Raw genomic sequence first — 19,359 nt, 5'->3', positions numbered from 1 at the left:
GGATGCACAACCCAGGAATCTGCAGTTTTAATAGCACAGACAGAAACGGAGATAGTGTGACATGGAGAGCTCAGTGGAAAGCAGATTGAGAGCTCTCTACTCTGAGACAGAGGTTTGGTTATGGTCACTTCTGCTCTGACTCTCAGAAGAGACACAAAAGCCCCGAAATACCAGTTTTCACTGAGCTCTTTCCCACCTCCCCCCAAAGGGGGCAGGGCAACTCTGCCCAAACAGGGTTGCCTGAGTAACAGGATGGCAGGCCCCTCCCCCAGAAGACAGTCTGGAAGAACAAGAGGAAGCCAATCCTAAGGTCCCTATAAAACAGGTGCATCTTGCTTGGGTTGTGGTCAATAATTTGGACTCTGTACATTCCCTCAACCACCCCTCAATAGAATGACTAAGAGAAGGAACCCCTAAAATAGGAAAGATTCACAGACTGTGACCTCTGCCACAGAACTAATGGATATGGATATAAGCAAGCTGTCAGAAATAGACATCAGAGAGTTATACAGACAATAGCTAGGATGGAGAAAACCATTAATGGCAACACAGATTCTCTAAGGGCAGAAATGAGAGCTAATCTGGCAGAACTTAAAAGTGCTATCAATGATATTCATCTAATCTAGCTGCTCTAACAGCTATGGTAAACAAGGCAGAAGAACGATTTAGTGATCTAAAAGACAAATTGATAGAAAAGAAGGAACAGGAGGAGGCCTGGAACAAACAGATTAAAATCCATGTAAACAGAGAAATAGATAGTAATATAGCAATAGTAAAAGAGAAATATTAGTAAAAGAGAAATAATATTAAAAGAGAAATAAATAACACCATGAAACGTTCCAACGTCAGAATTATTGGGATCCCTAAGGGGATGGAGAGAGAGAGAGGACTAGAAGACATATTTGAGCAAACTGTAGCTGAGAACTTCCCTAACCTGGGTAATGAAACAAGTATTCCTGTCCTAGAGGCAGAGAGGACCCCTCCCAAGATCAAGGAGAACAGAACAATGCCCTGGCATGTAATAGTAAAACTTGCCAATCTTAGAACTAAGGAAACCATCTTAAGGGCAGTTAGGGGGAAACGATTCCTTACATACAGAGGGAGGAACACCAAAATAACCTCAGACCTGTCCACAGAGACCTGGCAACCCAGAAAGGACTGGCAAGACATATTCAGGGTACTAAATGAGAAGAACATGCAGCCAAGAATACTTTATCTGGCAAGCCTGTCATTCAGAATGGATGGAGAGATAAAGAGCTTCCAGGACCTACAGAAACTGAAAGAATATGTGACCACTAAGTCAGCCCTATAAGAAATATTAAGGCAGGATGGCTTCTATAAAAGGACAAAGACCCCAAGTGTGATATAGAACAGAAATTTACAATATATAGAAACAAGGACTTCACAGGCAACATGATGACAATAAAATCATATCTTTCAATAACCACTCTCAACGTAAATAGCCTAAATGCTCGCATAAAATGGCAGAGGGTTACAGATTGGATAAAAACACAGCACCCATCCATATGCTATCTAGAAGAGATTCACTTTGAAACTAAAGATACATCCAGACTGAAAGTGAAGTGATGGAGAACCATCTTTCATGCTAATGGACATCAAAAGAAAGCTGGGGTAGCAAAATTCTCATATCAGACAAATAAGATTTTAAGCTAAGACTGTAGTTAGAGATATAAAAGGACACTATATATTCTTAAAGGATCTACCCAACAAGAAGATCTAACAATTATAAATATCTATGCCTCCAAAATGGGAGCAGACAACTACATAAGCCAACTGTTAACCAAAATAAAGAAATATATTGATAATAATACATTAATAGTAAGAGACCTCAACACTCCATTCTCAGCAACTGATAGAGCATCTAAGCAAAAAATCAACAAAGAAATAAGAACTTTGAATGACACCCTGGACCAGGTGGACCTCATAGATATATACAGACATTCAACTCTAAAACAACAGAATACTCACTCTTCTTGAGCACACATGGAACTTTCTCCAGAATAGACAACATACAGGGTCAGAAATCATGTCTCAACTGATACCAAAAGACTGACATTATTCTCTCCACATTCTTAGACCACAACATTTTTAAACAGGACCTCAATCAGAAAAAAAAGTTTGGAAGAAATTCAAACACCTGGAAGTTAAGACGGTCCTGCTCAAGAATGTTTGGGTCAACTAGGAAATCAAAGAAGAACTTAAACAATTCATAGACACTAAAGAGAATGAAAATACACATCAGTCCAAAACCTACAGGATATGGCAAAGGCAGTCCTAAGGGGGAAATATATAGCCATCCAAGTCTCAGTGGAAAAAAAAAAAAAAAGAAAAGAAAAATCCCAAATACAGAAACTATCCTTAAACCTTAAAGAACCAGAGGATCAACAACAAGTTGAGCCCAAATCATGCACAAGAAGGGAAATAATTAAGATCCTAGCAGAGATCAATGAATTAGAAATCAGAAATATGGTAGAATACATCAACAAAACTAGAAGCTGGTTCTTTGAAAAAATTAAGATTGATAACCCACTTGCCAGACTTATCCAAAAGAAAAGAGAAAGGACCCAAATTAATAAAATTGTTAACAAAAGGGAAGAGATCATGACTAACGCCAAGAAAATAGAAACAATCACCAGAAATTATTATCAACAACTACATGCCAATAAATTAAGCAACCTAGAAGAAATGGATGCATTCCTGGAAACCTATAAACTTCCAAGACTGAAACAGGAAGAAACTGACAACCTGAATAGACCAATAACCAGTAACAAGATTGAAGCAGTGATCAAAAACCTCCCAAAAAACAAGAGTCCAGGACATGATGGATTCCCTAGGAAATTCTACCAAACATTCAAAGAAGAAATAATACCTACTCTCCTGAAGCTGTTTCAAAAAATAGAAACAGAAGGAAAACATCCAGACTTATTCTATGAGGTCAGTATTACCTTGATCCCAAAACCAGGCAAAGACCCCATCAAGAAGGATAATTTCAGACCAATATCCCTGATGAATATGGATGCCAATCCCAACAAGATCTTAACTAATAGGATCCAACAGTACATTAAAAGGATTATCTATCATGACCAAGTGAGATTTATCCCTGGGATGCAAGAGTGGTTCAACATTCACAAATCAATCAATGTGACAGAACATATTAATAAAAGGGGAGAGAAGAAACATATGGTCCTCTTAATTGATGCAGAAAAAGCATTTGACAAAATACAGCATCCTTTCCTGATTAAAACCCTTCAGAGTATAGGATAGAGGGAACATTCCTCAATTTTATAAAATCCATCTATGAAAAATCCACAGTGAATATCATTATCAATGAGGAAAAGCTGGGAACCTTTCCCTTAGGGTCAGGAACATGACAAGGATGCCCTCCCTTGCCACTATTGTTCAAGACAGTAGTAGAAGTCCTAGCCTCAGCAGACAGACAACAAAAAGACATAAAAGGTATTTAAATGGGCAAAGAAGTCAAACTCTCTCTCTTCGCAGATGATATGACACTTTATGTGGAAAACTCCACTCCCAAATTACTAGAACTCATACAGCAATTCAGCAATATGGCAGAATACAAAACCAATGCACAGAAATCAGTTGCTTTTCTATACACTAACAATGTAACCATAGAAAGAGAAATTAAGGAATCAATTCCATTTACAATAGCACCAAAAACCATAAGATATCTAGGAATACACCTAACCAAAGAGGTAAAGGATCTATACTACAGAACACTTATGAAAGAAATTGAGGAAGATACAAAAAGATGGCAAAATATTCCATGTTCATGGATTGGAAGAATAAGCATTGTTAAAATGTCTATCCTGGCCAGAGCAAGCTACACTTTCAGTGTCATCCCTATTAAAATACCACTGGCATTTTTCAAGGAGCTAGAACAAACAATCCTAAAACTTCTATGAAACCAGAAAAGACCCAAATCACCAAGGGAATGTTGAAAAAGAAAAACAAAGCTTGGAGCATCATGTTGCCTGACTTCAAGCTATATTACAAAGCTGTGATCACCAAGACAGCATGGTATAGGCACAAAAACAGACATATAGACCAGTGGAACAGAACAGAGACTCCAGAAACGGACCTTCAACTCTGTGGTCAACTAATCTTTGACAAAGCAGGAAAAAATAACAAATGGGAAAAAAAACAGTCTCTTCAATAAGTGGTGCTGGGAAAATGGGACAGCTACATATAGAAGAATGAAACTGGACCATTCTCTCACAGCATACACAAAGAAACTCAATATGGATGAAAGACCTCAATGTGAGACAGGAATCCATCAAAATCCTAAAGGAGAACATAGGCAGTAACCTCTCTGACATCGGCCACAACAACTTTTTTCAAGACATGTCTCCAAAAGCAAGGAAAATAAAATTGAAAATGAACGTTTGGGACTTCATCAAGATAGATAACTTCTGCACAGCTAAGGAAACAGTCAACAAAACAATAAGGCAACCCACAGAATGGGAGAAGATATTTGCAAATGACACTACAGACAAAGGGCTGGTATCCAAGATCTATAAAGAACTTCTCAAACTCAACACCCCAAAAACAAATAATCAAGTCCAAAAATGGGCAGAAGACATGAACAGACACTTCTCCAATGAAGACATACAAATGGCTAACAGATATGTGAAAAAATGTTTATCCTCATTAGCCATCGAGGAAATTCAAATCAAAACCACATTGAGATACCACCTTACAGCAGTTAGAATGGCTAAAATTGACAATGGAAGAAACAACAAATATTGGAGAGCATGTGGAGAAAGAGGAACCCTCTTACACTGTTGGGAATGCAAGTTGATAGAGCCACTTTGGAAAACAGTGTGGAGGTTCCTCAAAAAATTAAAAATAGAGCTATGCTATGACCCAGCAATTGCATTACTGGATATTTACCCCAAAGATACAGATGTAGTGAAAAGAATGGCCATATGCACCACAATGTGCATAGCAATAATGTCCACAATAGCCAAACTGTGGAAAGAGATGAGATGTCCTTCAGCAGATATATGGATAAAGAAGATGTGGGGTGTGTGTGTGTGTGTGTGTGTGTGTGTGTGTGTGTGTATGATTATAAAGAAGATGTGGTGTGTGTATATATATATATATATATTTGTGTATACACACAAATGCATGCACATGCACACACACACACATACATACATACATACATGGAATATTTTTCAGCCATCAGAAAGGATGAATACCCAACTTTTACATTAACATGGATGGGACTGGAGGAGATTATGCTGAGTGAAATAAGTCAAACAGAGAATGTCAATTGTTATATGATTTCACTTATTTGTGAAACATAGGGAATAGCATAGAAGACATGAGGAGAAGGAAGGGAAAAATGAAGACGAGGGGGACTAGAGGAGAGAGACAAATCAACAAGAGAGACTACGGACTCCAAGAAACAAACTGACAGTTTTGGGGGGGGATGGGTTAGCCCGATGATGGGTATTAAGGAGGGCACATATTGCATGGAGCACTGGGTGTTATACACAACTAATGAATTACTGAACACTACATCAAAAACTAATGATGTACTGTATGGTGGCTAACATAACATAATAAAAAAAAGGAAAAAATACATCTCTTATTTTCCTTATTGCAGCTTTATAAAATTTGGCAACACCTGGGAAGATATGAGAACACTTATTCTCTTTAAAAATTCTTAACTATAATTACTCACCTATTCTTACTGATAGAATCAACGTGTTCATTTATGCAAACTTTAGAATCAATGTACCGGATTTCTCATAAAACTTATTAAGACTTGTATTAAGTGTACATTAAACTTTTAATTATTGGAAAAGAACTAATATTTTACTATATCAATGCCACTTCAAGGAGAAGGATAAATCTTTATAGTAATTCGATTTTGAAATTGGTATTAGGTAATACCTAATTCTATTGGTAAAGAGTTTTAGTTTAGTTTTGGTTTGCCTTTGTTTTTTATATAAGTCCACACCATAGCTTGATAAATGTGTTCCTGCACATTGTATCTTTTTATTAATGAGATCATTGTTTAAATTGTTGTTGACCTAAAGGAATGTCTTTTTTTTTAACATTAAAAGCTTTTTTCTAATAGTAAGAAATGTGATTATGACACAGAATCAGACATTTAAATGAATTATCTTACTAAGAGACTCACAGGATTATTCACTTGGATTTCCTAGGTCTATAATCACATTGACTATGCTCTTACTTTCTAATAGAGTTATTATCATTTCAGGTTCATGACATCTCTTCACTGATATTTTGCTACATGTCTTAGTACATTAACAAGGTCATCCAGAAGAGTGTAACACAGTAATGACAATAGCAAAGACCCATTTCTGATCTTAATGGGAATTAAGCCTTCATTTTCTCATCTGTAAAGTGAGAACATTTATAGTGGCCTGATTATGCTAACTCTGAACATTTGTCTCCCTGAAGACAAAAGATGAAACCAAAATCCTTTCTAGCATTACATTCTATGCTTCTAATATTTCCCTCTCCAAAAGTGGTATGGTGCCCATTCATTTTTGACCTATTTAAATGGTAACACATTTTTTCACCTAAACTAAAAATCACACTATGACTCTGTAGAATCCTACAATATAAAAATAAAGTCATATTCTGAATTTGTTTATATATTTTCCTTTTATAGTTTACCCATCTGTACCCCCCACTTCTCCCCCACACACACACTTCCTTGTAAATTCCTTGCTAGCTTTTCTATTTCAGCTTTGTTTTCCTTATTTCAGTCACTAAAAAAAAAAATAGCACTTATAGTGGACCAAGCACAGTGCTTTACCTGTAATAAGCAGTCCATCAGTGCTGAATGAATGAATCCTGACCCTAATTTCACCAGTAAGGATATTAAGACCAAGAAGTTAAGTGACAAACCAAAGATGATAGAAATAATCAACCACAGAGCCAAGACAAGAATTCAGGCAATTGATAAAACCAATGCAGACCTGACCTTAAGAATGGCATTACAGAGGTAGCTGTACAAACAATATGAAGATTTCATCTTTCAGAAGTGAGAGAGCTCCCTGAAAACTCAAAGCAAAATGAATGCAATAACATCTGATCCTTCTGTACCACACTTCAAACCAATGGAAGTATTGCAAATTAATTTGGACTCTTAGATCTTAAAATAGTCTGTGGAGAGGAAGGGTATCCTTTTTATTTGGGAAAGAGGATTTAGGAGAGTCATAGTGGAACATTCAGCTCTTTGTCTTGTAATGTCAGAAAAAAGGAGACAAATGTTCAGAGTTAGCATAATCAAGTGCTTAGTGTTTTCTGCCTGAATGCTCAAAGAGCAGGCTTATGATTCCACCCATTCTGTGGCTAAACAAGCAAAGTCGAAATGAATTCTTATTGCTTTGGGGAAAAAAAAAAAACAAAAAACAAAAAAACACCCAACATCTAATTCCTTGGGAGTACATGGATGCATTTCTTAAGATGATGTATTAAAAAACTGTAGCTGGGTATGCTTTAATACTACAGATAAACAAACTGACAGCACAGAAATATTTTTCCAACATCAACACCCTCTGTTCATGTGGAATTGTTAACCATTCAAAGTAAATTCAACACTTTTACCCTCGAGTGACATACAGTCCTAATTTATTCTTTGTACCTAGTTGAAAGCCTAGAGGAAGATTTTATAGAAGGCCTCCCTTCCAAAGAGAAAAACCTGAGGGTTCTCTTCTTGTAGGTCTCAGTCTTTAGGACTGAGCAACCTGAAATTCCTTGGAATGCTCCTCCCCTCGTGTTCAGATCAGAATCACTGCTCTTGTTTGTTGAGAGGAAAGCTCACATTTACCCTCATCATTACTATGCCTTACAACAGGTACAGAGCTTAGACTCTTTTCCTTTTTTTGATGTCTTCACTGAGTAATAAACCAGACACAGTTTAGGGAGAGAAGAAAAACACAGTACCAAGTGTCAGAAGTCGTGCTTTGGATCTTGGTTATATCCCTAATCAGCCCCATGAGCTTGTACAAATAATCTCATTTCTGAAAGAAGTTGGGCAGTAACTACTTTAGAAGGTTGTTGGGAGGCATAAGTAAGATAAAGTATATGGAAGCACCTTATATAAAATATAAAATGTTATCTGGGGTAAGGTGGTGTCATTTGGAGCAGACAGGAACTCAGAACAATTATTTTAATCCTGCCATTTCACTGAGCAGCACATAGTTCATACACAAACTAAGACACAGAGAAGCCAAGTGCTTTCTTCAAGGTCATGCAGCTATTTGTGGTCGTGCCAAAACCAGAACCTGGGTTTGAACTATTCCACTTGGGTTTTCTTTTCATTACTGCAAGAGATACATTAGAAGGAAAAGGAAGGCTAACCTGGGAATCTAGCCTTGACCTCTATAACACCAATCTTTCAAATCATTAAGTGAAAAATGCCAACGCACTTCAAAGAAAGAACATGCACAGAATATACTTCCTTTGTGAGGACATATGAAACTGCACATGTACAGATGGTAAGCCACCATGAGCATTTATGGTTCGTTTAGGACATAAAAGGAAAGCTATAAAAGCTGACCGTAGCTCTTCTGGCAAAGAGCAGGATTTACTACAGACTTTATAATTGGATACAAGCATTAGAGGTCCTCGGAATCAAAGATGAGCCAGTAGGATACAGTTTAAATAGACTGCTCTGACCACAGCTCCAGAAGGCCCAAAGCAATTTGCGGTGTTGTGGCCACATGCCACTACTTCAAGTAAATTTCCCACAAGTTGACATTTCAGTTTCCTGACTGCTATCCAAAACAAGGGTGGATTTTGTGCATTGAACTTCCCTTGCTTCATCATAGCCAGGATTTTGGAAAGAGAGAAAAAGAAGCTTGTAAAAATTAGTGGGGATTTAGAGCCGGTAATTTTTTTGTATTATTAAAGTACTGGTGATGAGGGACGTCAAACAACCACGTCTCACCCTGGCTCCAGTGCCTTTGAGATAGTCTGGTGCAATCTTGGTAGGATTAGGATCAAAAGTATCTCGGCTACACACTCTAGGGCCAACTTCTAAGCCTTATCGAATACACACACACACACACAAATACACATATATGTGTGCCTATACAGTATTGTGTGTGTGTGTATGTATGTTTGTGTGTGTGTGTGTGTGTGTGTGTGTGTGTGTGGAGAGAGAGAGAAAAAGAGAGGTCATTTTAGCTCTTTTTTGTGAGACCAAATCTAGAAATGACAGATGGTGTTGTGGTGGGAGTTATGACTCATACTTAACAATGGACAGGCGCTACCAACTATATTTCAACTTCTTTATGTTATAGTTACAATAATAGGAAAAATTAACATTTCTCAAGCTCTTACGATATGTCAGACATTCTTTTAAGAGCTTTACAGTCTGTTTACTCTTCACTATTAAGTAAAATACTATTTTCTTTTCTTTTAAAATCTAGGAAACTGAGGACTGGAAAGTGAAATAACTTGCCCAAGGTCATGGAGCTACTAAGTGGTGGAGCAGAATCCAAATCTGTGTATCTGGAGCCAGACTAGTGGCAGGGAGTCACCATCAGAATAGATGTCCCCAAGTATTGTTCCATTTCTTACCCAATATCAACCCGATTCTAACTGATTAGGTTGCATGAGACACTATAGTCCATTTTTCCAAAGAATAAGATCCCTAAGAAACCAGATCAAATCAAGGATAAAATAAAATGCATTTACTATAATTTGAAAATGTAAAAGTTAAGCAGATTAAGCAGTTTAGTTGCCTGATTTGTAACAGATGTAGCAAATCATAAGCAGTTAAAGCAAGACATCGACCACACTGTCATCATTTTAAAACAAAAATGATTACAGAACATGATTATGCACAACAGCCTTTTGACAAAGTGGCTTACCTATAGTATAAATTCTCATCTTACCTCACATATAATGAAATGGGTACAACTGTATTGAGGATTATAATATATGACCAGAATGTTAAGAATCCTGAGAAGACAGAGTTCTTCTCTCCTTCATTCCAAAAGAGGAAAGTTCTGAATTGGTCTCCAACTTGATTCTCCCAGATTGAATTTCCTATTGCAAGAATAATTCCCAAGCATACCAGAAACCCAAAAATCTGAAATGAGAATAGAAGTCTGGCTAAGGTTAACTTGAACCCAAAATTCATCATCCCAACACAATACCGTTACACTCCTAACTCCAAGAAATGGTCATTTGAAAAGACAGGCCAAGCTCTTCTTACTTATCATTAATCATACAAGTAAAATTCAATATTTTCATGTTGGAACTTGGTAAAATATTTTACATGCATTTTCTCACTTAATTCTCCCACTGATTGTCTGAGATAGGGACAATCATTATTCACAGGTTAAGAATCAAAAACAGAACAAAATAAAACAGAAGCACAGAAAGATTATGTAACTCATCCATGGTCACAAAGCCAATAAATTCACACCCTTGATTTGTGATGAGTGCATATACTTAAGTGGCTTAAGTAAAGAAGGTCATATGTCCTGATTTGCCCTGGTCCTCCCCAGTTTATATCTGTTGTCCAGATGTCATACTAATTGTGTTTTCTCCTTTCCCCTTCAAAAGTGTCCCTGTTTGAATTATAAATTATATGGTCACCCAAGGCATAAAAGCAAAAGGAAGAAAATGTCAGGGATAAAGAATAATATGAGACTAGTCAAGACTCTTGGCCACAGATCTAGCTGCACAATCCTTATTTACAGTCCACAAGATAAAGAAGGATTAATTAAAATACGGCATGGCATGTATGTTTTTTCTTTTGAGATTAAAAAATAGTGGGAAGCAATCTGAAAACTGTTAGCCAATTCTTAAATTGGGATTAGTATCAGGATTAGCAAAGCAAACATTTTGGAGGCATCTAGAAAGGGAACAAGGTTCGCTCAAATGCCAGCATTGGAAAGGAAAGACACAAAGTCAGTGAACAGGTAAGACCTGAGCCGAAAAAGGGATTCTGAGGACTTTGTTTTGCTAAGTGTCATACTGTGTTAAGAGACAAGACCAACCACTGTTGAGGGAGGAGTGAAGCTAGGGAATAGAAATGTATTGAACTTATTTCCTTTTTCCTCCAAGAAGGAATATTCTGGCATTCTAGGACTGCTTTCCTCTTTATTCATTCATGAACAAAATATACATGTAGAAGACATTTATGTAGAAAAAAAAATATGGAAAAACCTGACTTACAAGTACCTTAGAAAACCATGTATTAGAGAAAAGTAGAATTGTAAATTCCTGAAATCCTACCAATTTGATACCTGTATCATGGTATCCTCTTTTATTTCAATGATTAATACTACTAATTAATTGAAGTGAATTACTTTAAGAGCATTAAAATTGGTGGTACTTGGCATTAAATGCCCTAAGTAGGATGGACTCAGTTTCTAATTCTAATAAGGGATTATTCGATTTTCTAGTATGAAAAGCTGAGATAGTCTCTCCTTCACAATCAGTAATCTTACTCTGTGGTGGACATACATACAATTTCCATGCAAGCCCAGAAGTGGGGTTAGGGCCATTTAAATAGGGAATTCCAGGAGGGGACACAAGCTAAGCACGTCCCCTTGGCCCTGGAGTCTCTGCCCCGAGGGGATGGGTGTAGTGGGAGGAAAGCCCAGTTCTGAGGATACCAAATGTAAAACACAGAGCCTGTCCAGTATTTTGTGCCCAGTAAGAGTTCACTTCCTTCTTTCTTTATTCAGAGTCCCACTATCTTATATCAGTTAGGCAAATATATATTGAGCTCAGACTCTTTATAATTGATTGTGAGTCTGCGATTGGGGTGGCGGGGGGGCTTGGTTCAAAGTCATTGTCCTTATATTTAAAGTCAATGTCTTCCAACTTAATTCCAACATAAGGAGGCAAAGCAGTATTACACAAAAAGTCAGATAACAATCAGATGCACAGCATGAGGAAGCACAAGATTAACTGACAAAAGTGTAGCATGCAAGGAATAGTCAACTGTTTTTGGTAAATGGATGGTAGGAAAAAAATGTCAAAAAATGCAGAAAAGAACAAAAATTCAGAGGAAAGAAATAATCCCATGTTAAGGAGGTTCAGAAGTTTTGTGAAGGAGGAAAACTGTGACCTGGCCTTAGAAGATTCATAAGCAGAACCAGCTACACAATTTGTGGAGCCCAGTGCAAAATGAAAATACGGGACCCCTTGTTCAAAAATTACTGATAATTTCTACATGGTGATAGATGAATAAACCATATATGAGGCCCATTTGAGTGGGGAACCTGTGTAATTACACAGGTCACATATCCATGAAGCCAGCTCCATCCACAAGCTATGTTGAAAAGACATGAGCAAAGGTAAGACAACAAAAGGACTGAACTACCTCAAAAATTATGTTTTCTTTTTTAAAAACAAATACTTGAAACATGGAGAACTTGCAAGACCATGACAGCCTCCATAAACACTATCTTCCCTCTCATGAAAAATTCCACCCATGGTTGTGAAATTATAATCTAGAAAATAGAGGGCAATATAACTAGGCCCCAGAAGAAAATCACCTAAAACAAATTACACAAGGAGAATGAAGATTTCTGAAAGAATTCCCAGCAATATATAAGAAATATATTAAAATAAAAATGACAAGTGATTTTCCCCTAATTTTGTTATAGTATCTTACCCATAGTACTAGAGTATTCAACAGTTTATCAATGCTTGTCCTCTTAAACTTTGTCTTACCGCTGTTCTGCATTAATTTAGTGTCAGGACCTGCCAAAAAAAATTAAATAGCAACTTTAAAATGATTTAATGATGTCTTACTACCATTAGTATTTCTTACCATGTCAAATGTTCCTGAAAGGAGAATAACATGTTTTTCAAAATAATGTAACTTTTATTAAGAACATGGGCCATTTTTAAGTTGTATAAGATTCTCAACTGGTAGCTTAGTAACAACCCTGGAGACTGCAACCCTGGATTTGTCCTTGGAATAGGACAAATCCAGATAGAACCTGCAGCTGAAATGTTTGAGAAATGCTATTTTTTCAAAAATCTGTGTATGGCTGTGGTTGTAGTTGAAGAAATGAAAGGTAACAAGGCCAATCCAAGTGAGGAATAATTTGACATGTTAAAAAGAATGCAGTAATAAACATAACTCAGTACAATGAGATCAAAAATGGAAAGTTAAAATCGGCAATCAAATTCTGGATCTGTTTCCCAAAAAGATCTGGGGTGCCTTTATGGAGAAACTGGAATAAATGCAAACAATAAATACATCAGCAAATAAGTTAAACCTTTATTGTATATTGCACAGTGTGCATATAATATACACTTTTTGTAAGGGCAGGAATTGAATCTTATGTTAGCTTTATTTCAGATAAATGCATTCTCTCATGTTCACTAAGTCCCTTGCTCAAGTAATTCTTTTTTTAATTTTTTTATTTTTATTAACATATAATGTATTATTAGCCCCAGGGGTACAGGTCTGGTGATTTGCCAGGTTTACACACTTCACAGCACTCACCATAGCACATACCTTCCCCAATGTCCATAACCCAACCCCCCTCTCCCAAGCCCCCTCCCCCCGGCAACCCTCAGTTTGTTTTGTGAGATTAAGAGTCTCTTATGGTTTGTCTCCCTCCCAATCCCATCTTGTTTCATTTACTCCTTTCCTACCTCCTCAAACCCCCCACATTGCCTCTCAACGTCCTCATATCAGGGAGATCATACGATAATTGTCTTTCTCTGACTGACTTATTTTGCTAAGCATGATACCCTCTAGTTCTATCCACGTCGTCATAAATGGCAAGATTTCATTTCTTTTGATGGCTGCATTGTATTCCACTGTCAGGTAATTCTAAGAATTATTATTAACTGCTTTCAAGTTAGATAACTAGATGATTAACAAAAGAGAATATTAGAATATATTGTTAAGGAAATTCCACTAAATGGAAGCAATTAAGCTTTAATTACATCTGATTCCTCTATTGTTCCTCTCCACATCATCTTCCCCTTATTGTCATCAATCCATGTAGCTATTTTAATGTAGGAGAGAGGAAAATTGGAAGAATTAAAGGAGAGAGGCACACACAAAATTTTATCCCATACTAAAAGTCAGGGAAGAATGAGCACATCCTTAGAAGACTTTCATTTACTTAAAATACAAATGGAAGAAAAGACTGGGGTCTCATAAAATTCAGTCTGAAGATGGAAATTATACCCCACTGTCCTGTTCCCAACTACTGCTGTGTAAAGGAAACCACCCACACTTTCTCAGAATTGTTTATTAAAATCATATGGACACTGAGGGTGGGAAGCATTTCTTGTATAGTAAAGATCATAAAGGGCAAATAAAGTCTGTGATTAGTAAAAGCTGAAATACTGACAGACCCCAGTTTTGTGCTAAAATTTTATATTTCTTAGGCATACCTATACACAGAGAGCAGCAGAGAACACACCTAGGGGATTTTAATCATTTGTCTAAATATATCTACAGATGCTGATTCACACATCTCTTCTTCCACTCATAGCCACAGATCTTGAAAGAATTTCTGTACTCAGCAGCCTGTTTTCTCAGCTCCTACTTATTACTCAGCCCAGTTTCAGATGTAGTGTTATTATCAAAACTCTCCATACACCCCAACCCCCACTGATATACTCATTCAGGGACCTGCTATTTACCAACCTTACAAACACCATGGGCAATAGTGAGCTTTTCAAATTACACACAAACACACACACACACACACACACACACACACACACACACACCATCTGTTTGAAAAACCTAACAATTTCTTCCCAGTGCTCTTAGGATAAAGATCGAAGTTCTGGATACGGACCACAAGGCTCTTTATGGTCCAGATCCTATCTACATCTCTCATCACATGTCTATCTTTATTGTCCATGTTCTCTATACTCCACACTCGCCTTAAGTTGTGTTTTTGTTTTTGTTTTTTTTAACCTCACCATTCTCAGGCCTGCTACAGGGACTTTGTCCACAATGTGACTTTTAATTAGCTTGCTCTTTCTCTTTACATTCCTCCACGACATACTCATGTGAGTACATGTTCTTTTTTTTTTTTTTTTCAGAGCACTTATCTCAGTTTGAGGTTATATATTCATTACAACAATTATCTGAGATTAAGGTCTCTTACTTCTACTGGAGTCAAAACCACAGGAGTGAATGGATTTCATTAGTCTTTGCTCACATTCTTAATCAGAAATTAATAAGAAGTATATTGCCTGCCACACAGTAGGCACTCAATAAATAGTTGATAAATTTATTAAGTACCTGCTATGTTTTTAGGTGATGTGCAGATATGCTTTTCATCTATTATCTCAATTAATGCTTAATATAATCCAGTTAATTAGGTATTATTACCCTTAATTCACAATAATGAAACAAACTTAAAGTATTTAAGTAACTTCCCTGAGATTTCTTGTCTAGTAAGTATCAGAACCAGAATTCAAACCCAGATATATCTACCTCGGAAGTTCTTTGCTCTTTGTCACTATTTTTAAAACTATATGAAATACTCCATTAATTCATTAATTCATGGACTCATTCAATCAATGTGTATTTAAGACTAAGACTCATTCAGATTCCAAACAGGAATAGATGACACACTGGACAAGGATAACTGGAGAAAAAAAATTTTTTTCAAAAGGGACTCTTTACAAAACTGTGGGTAGGGGTGCAGGGGTAGAAAATGTTCATGCAGTAACCAAAGACTTAGCAACAATCAGGATGTTTCTCTATCTAAGCTAGAAGGAAGTGGTTACTGGACCCTAAAGGACAGTATAGAGTTTGCAGCCTTTAAGAAAGAGTGACTTTAACAATTATATGATCTCTCGGATAAGAGGAATTTGAGAGGCAGGATGCGGGGTTGTTAGGGATAGGGAAGGAAAAAATGAAACAAGATGGGATCAGGAGGGAGACAAACATAAGAGGCTCTTAATCTCCGAAACAAACTGAGGGTTGCTAGAGCGAAGGGCAGTGGGAGGGATGGAGAGGCTGGGTGATGGACATTGGGGAGGGTATGGGCTATGGTGAGTTCTGTGAAATGTATAAGACTGATGATTCACAGACCTGTACCCTGGGGCAAATAATACATTATATGTTAATAAATAATAAAATAAAACTCACATTTCCAAACTCAAAAGAGAAAGAAAGAAAGAAAGTAAGAAAGAAAGAAAGAGAGGGAGGGAGTGACTTTAGGTTGAGGTACCCAGTTAGCCTGAAGTGACTACTTCCGGAGGAAGTCTGGGGGAATAAATATCAGAATCTCAGTCTTCTTTCTCCCTTTGACCTCTTTCCATGACAATGGAAAGCCTAACTACAATAACAGAGCCTAACTATAAGTCAAAATTCAAGGAAACCTCTTAGTGTAAACCATACAAATCAGCTTCCCAAGGCAGAACGAAGAGTGAAAAAATGGGACAGTAGATCTGGAGGGGCAAATTAAAAACATCCAACAAAAAAATCTACTGTACTGGTGCTGACTCCCATGAATTTCTTAAATGAAGACATCTCCTCCACTCAGAAACAAGACTTCCTCCTCTCTTGAGCGAAAGAAAAGCTATTACTAGGGAGGCATGGCCTGGCTGTTAATGCATATTAGACCCTTGAAATTATAGATTTGTAGAGTAAACCATGTCTATGTCAACTATATTCCTTACACAATCCTTAGTGATAGTTATAATAAGAGTAATAGAGAAAGAATAGTTAATAATTCATTTTGGATAACTTTCATAAGATCTAAGTGTTCACCTGGAACTCGTTCTCCAAATTAGATGTCCTAAGATTTGGAGGTTCTGAGACACTCCTCTGTTCAAATCTGACATTGACCAAATCAACCATTCCTCTGCCTGTCACTGTTCTAGCTAAGCTTTCTGTTAACATCCATGCCCAGACTAAAGTCAATGCAGGCATTCTCTGCTTTACAAATATCTGCCTCATGAAGAACATCTAATCCATAACACAAAAAGCAAAGGATATTCCCCCACTTCTGCCTGCCAAGATCCAAAGAGCAGTACATCAGACCAATCCTCAGTCTTTGAAGCAGGCAGTGCACTCAGAATTGATGCTGGATGGAAGAAGGAAACAAAGTAATATTTGTCAAGCATCCTCTGCCATATGAACGTTCTTCCTGAGTCTTCACAGTGACTCTCTATTATCCCCATGTTATAGCAGAAGAAACTAAAGCTTGGGAAGTTCAAGTAACTAAGGCTTAACATCGTACAGCTGCTAAACAAATCTGAACCCAGCTCTGTCCAATCCTAATTCTGGGAGCTTTCTGATATACTTCTTGAGGAGGGGGAGGGGGACCTGTTCAATTTACCATCCAACTTCCTTCTATGTAGGCGCATTCTCCCAGAACGAAACTTGGGCAGAAAAACGTGGCCCCTGAGTGGCTCACACAGCTGTCCTAACGTTACATGCTGTAATTGAGCCATAGTCCTGAATTAGTCATTCTAAGCAAGTTCACAAAAATGCAAACACAACGTTGAGCTATAACCCATTCCTGGGATGAAGCCCCCCACAACTTCTGTGATGACAGGAACCAAACCAGGAGGACCCTTCCCACTAAAGGAGTTTCAAAAATTCTCCCCCTCCTTATGTGGGAAGATAAGTGGAGGCTAATATATAAGCCTAGCTCTTTTTCTTAATGCAAGAAAGATGCAAATAAGAAAATATGTGACCACAGGTTTACTTCCCTAATGAGTAAAAATATATGATAAGCAAATCATGAAAGCAGATGCATCCCCAGATAAAAGCCCACATACTGCCATCCTTCTAGGGATTTCCCAAGACCTTACAATGGCAATACCCTAAGCAGCGAGAGCCTTGCTGACACCCACAGCTGAGAGTATTTAGGAGAAATTGAGAGGACTTTTCTAGGTTTGGAACACTTTTGAGTCTTTAATAAACATTTGTTGTTGTTGAGGAAAGTCAGTTAGGAAAAACATTCCAATTCTGATTGCACATACAGTCAATGGACCCAAAAACACATCTTAATTTGATGTCATAATAAACAGGATTTTTAAAAATCAAGGACTGGCAATGGAAGCCATGAGTACGATCTGAGTGGCTTTATGTAATGGAGCTACTGTTAGCTTCCTTAGCAGAAGAATGCCACCTTGGGCCTGTAGAGATAAAGTCGAGACAGGAAAATTGGCCAGCAGGAAGAGTAAAAGGCAGTTTCCCTCCCTCCCAGCCTCCTACCCCTTTCCCTCCGTCGTGCACAGTCTTTCCAGGCCCCACTGTGCTGCTGACAAATAGTAGAAGAAGCTACAGAGTATAAACAGAAATGATTGCAGGATCTCCAAGAAATCTCTTCCAAAAGGGTCGCTTGACCTCTGCAAACTACAAAATTAACAGCAGAGCAGTGTGGGGTGGGGGGCTTCTTTCACACACTTCCCCCACTTTAAAGGCAGGTAGATTCATATATACATGATGGGAGTGATTGAGATGAAGTTCAAGAAAGAGAAATTAAACAGTACCTAGCACCCACCGAGCAACTAAAGCCCAAGCACCCCTTAAGAATGGGTTCCTGGGGGCACCTGGGTGGCTCAGTGGGTTAAAGCCTCTGCCTTCGGCTCCAGTCATGATCTAGGGTCCTGGGATCAAGCCCCGCATGTGCTCCCTGCTCAGTGGGGAGCCTGCTTCCCTTCCTCTCTCTCTGCCTGCCTTTCTGCTTACTTGTGATCTCTGTCAAATAAATAAATAAAATCTTTAAAAAAAATTCTTAAAAAAAAAAAAATGGGTTCCTAATGCCAGTGGTTCCTCACACGGCACCCCCGACCCAGTCCAGACTATTCCCAGGGCAGTGGTGCTGCCCTCTGCTGTCAGCCCAGAGCAGCACCTTGAGTGGAACAAAAGCACCTTCCTCATCCAACCTGGAGAGGTGAAGACAGCCCAGGCAGACCTCAAGACAGGCTCCCCCATAACCAACACAGGGCAGTCAGCGGTACCTGCAAAAATAACCATTCCAAAACACCAGCTGGTATTTCTCAGGATGCAGCCCCTCAGGATTACATTCTCATTGTTGAGGGTGTGCTTGCTGTCCTTCCAGGAGAGAACTCCCACGAATTTATCTAATTTGTTGTTGGGCGCCTCACAGACAACAACCCCTGTAAAATAAAAAACAAAAACAAAACCCTGTTTATGACTGACCTCAAACTCTCTTTAGCAGTCCACCATACTGTGTTACCACCCTACTTCTAATACACAGCATATTTTTATTTTCCTTCTCTTTTTGACAGGGCAATGCTATGTATACAAGACTGTGCTAGAAAAAATAAGCTTGGTGGTGGCGGTGGCGAGCGGGGGCAGTCTGCTGCAGGGCAGGGGTACAAAGATGGAAA

General features: G+C 38.0%; 1 protein-coding gene across 7 annotated transcripts in view; it reads right to left on the bottom strand.

Moving 5' to 3' along the window:
• Positions 1 to 19,359, bottom strand: part of ATP8B4 (ATPase phospholipid transporting 8B4 (putative)) — a 253,877-nt gene that overhangs the window by 86,417 nt on the left and 148,101 nt on the right. For 6 of the 7 annotated variants that reach the window (XM_032856521.1, XM_032856524.1, XM_032856526.1 and 3 more), the window contains 3 exons: positions 18,967 to 19,125; positions 12,671 to 12,759; positions 9,930 to 10,126 (listed from right to left, as the gene is read on the bottom strand). In XM_032856521.1, the coding sequence (XP_032712412.1) occupies positions 9,930 to 10,126; positions 12,671 to 12,759; positions 18,967 to 19,125 (445 nt within the window). The remainder of the gene's footprint in view (positions 1 to 9,929; positions 10,127 to 12,670; positions 12,760 to 18,966; positions 19,126 to 19,359) is intronic. The other variant, XM_032856525.1, reaches the window with a different exon arrangement.

This window comes from Lontra canadensis, unplaced genomic scaffold (assembly GCF_010015895.1).
Source record: "Lontra canadensis isolate GAN:19392208 unplaced genomic scaffold, GSC_riverotter_1.0 scaffold12, whole genome shotgun sequence".
NCBI classification, from domain to species: domain Eukaryota; kingdom Metazoa; phylum Chordata; class Mammalia; order Carnivora; family Mustelidae; genus Lontra; species Lontra canadensis.
Note: the sequence above shows the minus strand (reverse complement) of the source record. Positions and strands in the feature narration are given on the sequence as shown.